This window comes from Perkinsus marinus (assembly GCF_000006405.1).
Source record: "Perkinsus marinus ATCC 50983 genomic scaffold scf_1104296935148, whole genome shotgun sequence".
Classification (NCBI taxonomy): domain Eukaryota; phylum Perkinsozoa; order Perkinsida; family Perkinsidae; genus Perkinsus; species Perkinsus marinus.
This window is the reverse complement of record NW_003214585.1, coordinates 1-3350: the sequence shown is the minus strand read 5'-3', so window position 1 is coordinate 3350 and position 3350 is coordinate 1. Positions and strand designations below refer to the sequence as shown.

The 3350-nt window shown below is 44.0% G+C and overlaps 1 protein-coding gene across 1 annotated transcript; it reads right to left on the bottom strand.

The window, feature by feature from the left end:
• Positions 1–1291: 1291 nt before the first annotated feature.
• Pmar_PMAR016932 (Small nuclear ribonucleoprotein G, putative) lies at positions 1292–2286 on the bottom strand (the record flags this gene model as incomplete). Its single annotated transcript, XM_002784523.1, has 2 exons — positions 1292–1393; positions 2207–2286. Coding segments are annotated over 2 exons (182 nt in total), but the record flags the coding sequence as incomplete, so codon positions are not given.
• Between the last annotated feature and the right edge of the window lie 1064 nt (positions 2287–3350).

Here is a 3350-nt window from a genome sequence, read left to right as displayed (position 1 = left end):
CGTTGTCACGGAGCAGTCCGATAATGAATGTCTCATGGGGCCTATCTCAAAACTATCTTCGAAGAAGGGCTTCTTGAGGTTCAAGAACCTCTTGGAAGAAGGGGCTCAGAAACCTTGAAAACAGTTGAGGTCCTCAATGGATTTAAAAATGTTGGACTTCTTGAGGTTTTTGGAAGCTCATTTCGATTGACGTTTTCGAACCGAAATTACGAGACAAATAAGGGAAGTCATGTGTGAAATGTCTCGGCGAAACAGTTTCGCAAGCTACGACCAAAAACGCGTCACAGCCAAGTTGAACCTGCCCCTCAGGAGGTTTAGTTTCTTGAAGCGAAATGTTCATGAAAATCAGATCTTTGAAATCGGTTATGAGCTTGTTGAAGCTACTTACGCTGCGTAAGTTACATATTTTAACGTAGAGACGAGGTTCTTACAGGAAGGCTTCCTTAATGAATGATTCTTTCAAAAAGGGTTCAGGAGGTTGATGGTTCAAAAAACACTTCTTGAGGTTTTCCAAGGAGCCGCTCCTTGAGTGCGTTTCGAAAGCGGTTTAGGGCCTAAATTCAGGCAAAATTTGGCCGTTTCACGGGTAAGAACTTCTTTACTAACTTCTTTTTTCAAAATCCTCTCTAAGAACATTCTTCTTACTAAGAAGAATGTTCTTAAAGAGGATTTTGAGATAGGCCCATGGAGTGTGACACTTGGTAAGTACTTGATAGATACGCAACGCTACGGAGAGGAAACTGGTGTGAACTGATGATCCAATAAGAGTTCAACGAAACAGTCCAGCTTACTGTAACATTGAGTGTTGCGTTGATAGACTGCGAGGTAAAAATCTTTTACCGTCTTTTAGATATTTTACTAAAAGATATCTTATCATTGCTTTTTCAAAAAATATGTTCCGCGAGTGATGCCACTAATTTTACTTGTTTTCACTAATTTTCTTCTAATGCCTCTAATTTTCACTAATTTTGACTAGAGAAATAAGATACCCGGATAAGGACATGAAACTAGCGGAGGCGATGGAATTGCCTCCGTGTCAGCATACACTCAGCAGTGCCGAAGTGACAGTGATATTGCTGGTCAGTAGCTTTCCCGCGTAGACTTCCGACGTTGGTATTTCAAGAGTAGCATGCCCTATGGAATGATCGAGCGATCTGCCATCGAGCCCTTTCCTTCATTCAACTGGGAGGCGCAACACGTAATGACTCGCATAAGAAATGAGACGCCTCTGATAGAACCATCATACACCTGAGGGAGGGTTGGGATTCGATGCAGTTAAGGCAGTCTCACTCTACTGTGTCACCCTGTCGAGGCACTCCCACATGAGCACCGAGTTACCCCGAATGACGGTCATACCAATATCCTTCTTCTCCGTGCGAGAGACCAACTCAACCTGAGATCCATGAGGGCGATCGAAACATCAGGATGGAAAATCCCACATCAACAACCAGTGTGGTGAGAATGCACATGGTCAACTTCATGTGTTGGTGAGTCACCAACACACGAATGGCCGCTTCATGAATGGTGATGAATGGTTTCATATTGTCACCAATGGTATTCGCTCCTAGTCCGGTACTGTCCGTTTATCCCGGGTCAATAATCCGAAACCCGAAACCATGACAATATGAAAACCATATAATGGCCATGTTGTTTCACGAGCCAATGGTGACAATATGAAAACTCGGAGGCAATTTGGGAGAAAAATTTTGCTTTCTTACCCTTCTACTTGGATTCAAGTGTACACTCCTAAAATTAGTGAAGACAACCCTTGAATTTAGGTGAGGAAAGCAAACGTATATTCCAACACTGTCAGTGGCACAGAAATTCTCTACGAGAGTTCAGTCAGATTCCAAAGATGCGTCCCGTGGGGGCACTGCATCAAATCTAAGCGAGATGCATAAAAACCAAAGAATATCAGCGCGCCATTAATGAAGAGTAAAGGTTGATATTCAGGCGATGACCGTAACGCAAGTGGGAATCTAAACTGCAAATTCCAAAAAAAACAAGAACTGCAGGTGAAAGCGGAGAAAGGGAAACCCGAAACCCCACCCGAAACCCGACGGGAAACCAAAAACCCAAACTGTAATCCAAGGCCAGGCTGCAATCCGAGGCTAAGTCGAAATGCAGGTGAGAGCGTGCGCTAAACTTCTTTAGAAAGAGACCTATTCTTTAGAAATGAGGATTTACCCCGTCCCGTGGTTAGTACCGCATTATCCAGTACGAGATTCATAAACTGGTCGTAGCCTCTGAGCACTCCAACAACGTGACGATTGCCGTTCAGCTTTACTGACCAATGAAGCCGTTGACGTTGGTGTCCCCTTGGAAGTTACGCATATTACGATCAAGTCGTTTCTCCATGAACTTCCTTAAGTCGGCACCAGCACCTGCCTTGGGGATTGAGACGGTAGCTGACATTATAATGGTACCGCGGTGAGGGGGCGAAAAACGTAGCGGTGATGGAGAATTGCTGAGGAACACTCAGTGAATCCGCAGAGTATCAAATAAGAAGGAGAAGCCTTTTGGATACAGTTTTGTAATATGCGTTCGCTTCCCTCAGCTGACCCTAGGAGTTTCCTCACTAATTATAGGAGTTTATATACAAAGTAGGGTAGAAATGTACAGGAAATTTCCGAAATTTACTCAGAAATTTCATATTCTCACCAACATATGTGGTTGACCATGTGCATATTTTCCCACACTGTTTGCATATCGTAAAAGGCATTGGCTGTATGTGCTGACCAATACCTTACTCACTTGCTCTCAATACATGATTCCCTGAGCATGCTCGAACATGGAATGTTCATGGATTGTCACCCTTACTCGGCGATAATCATGTATAGATCTCGGAGAGAACTTTCAACGACAGCCTAAATCTTGCAATCTTGCAGTTTCTCAAGCATCAGCGTATCTGCTACACAAGAGCACTTGATTGCCCACGATCCATCCGTCTTCCGATTGTGTCATAACTGATTCTGGTGGGCGCTAGAAGTTGGAGAACAGCTTTTTATCTCAAACGATTTGTTCAAAGTTAACTGTGCTTGTTTTTAGGCGTTTTCGTTCTATTGTTCTTTTCTCAAGACTAATACAGAATGTATATCGCCGCCTCTTCTCGTGTTCCTCTGTTCTGTTTTGCGGTCATCTGGATTTCCGCATCTGTGGCACAGGTAACTGCCTCATGCCTCACTCGCTCACCTAGAAGTACTTTGTTTTTCAGGTGGTGCTCAATAAATGGTTCCAGTTTCTACTGACACCGCAGATCCCCTGGTTCCTCGCTGACCTCGCTGGTGCTGGCTTTGTCTTTACTGCTCCTTTCTACGTATGGTTTGTGTACTCGGCAAGCCTGAAAGCGA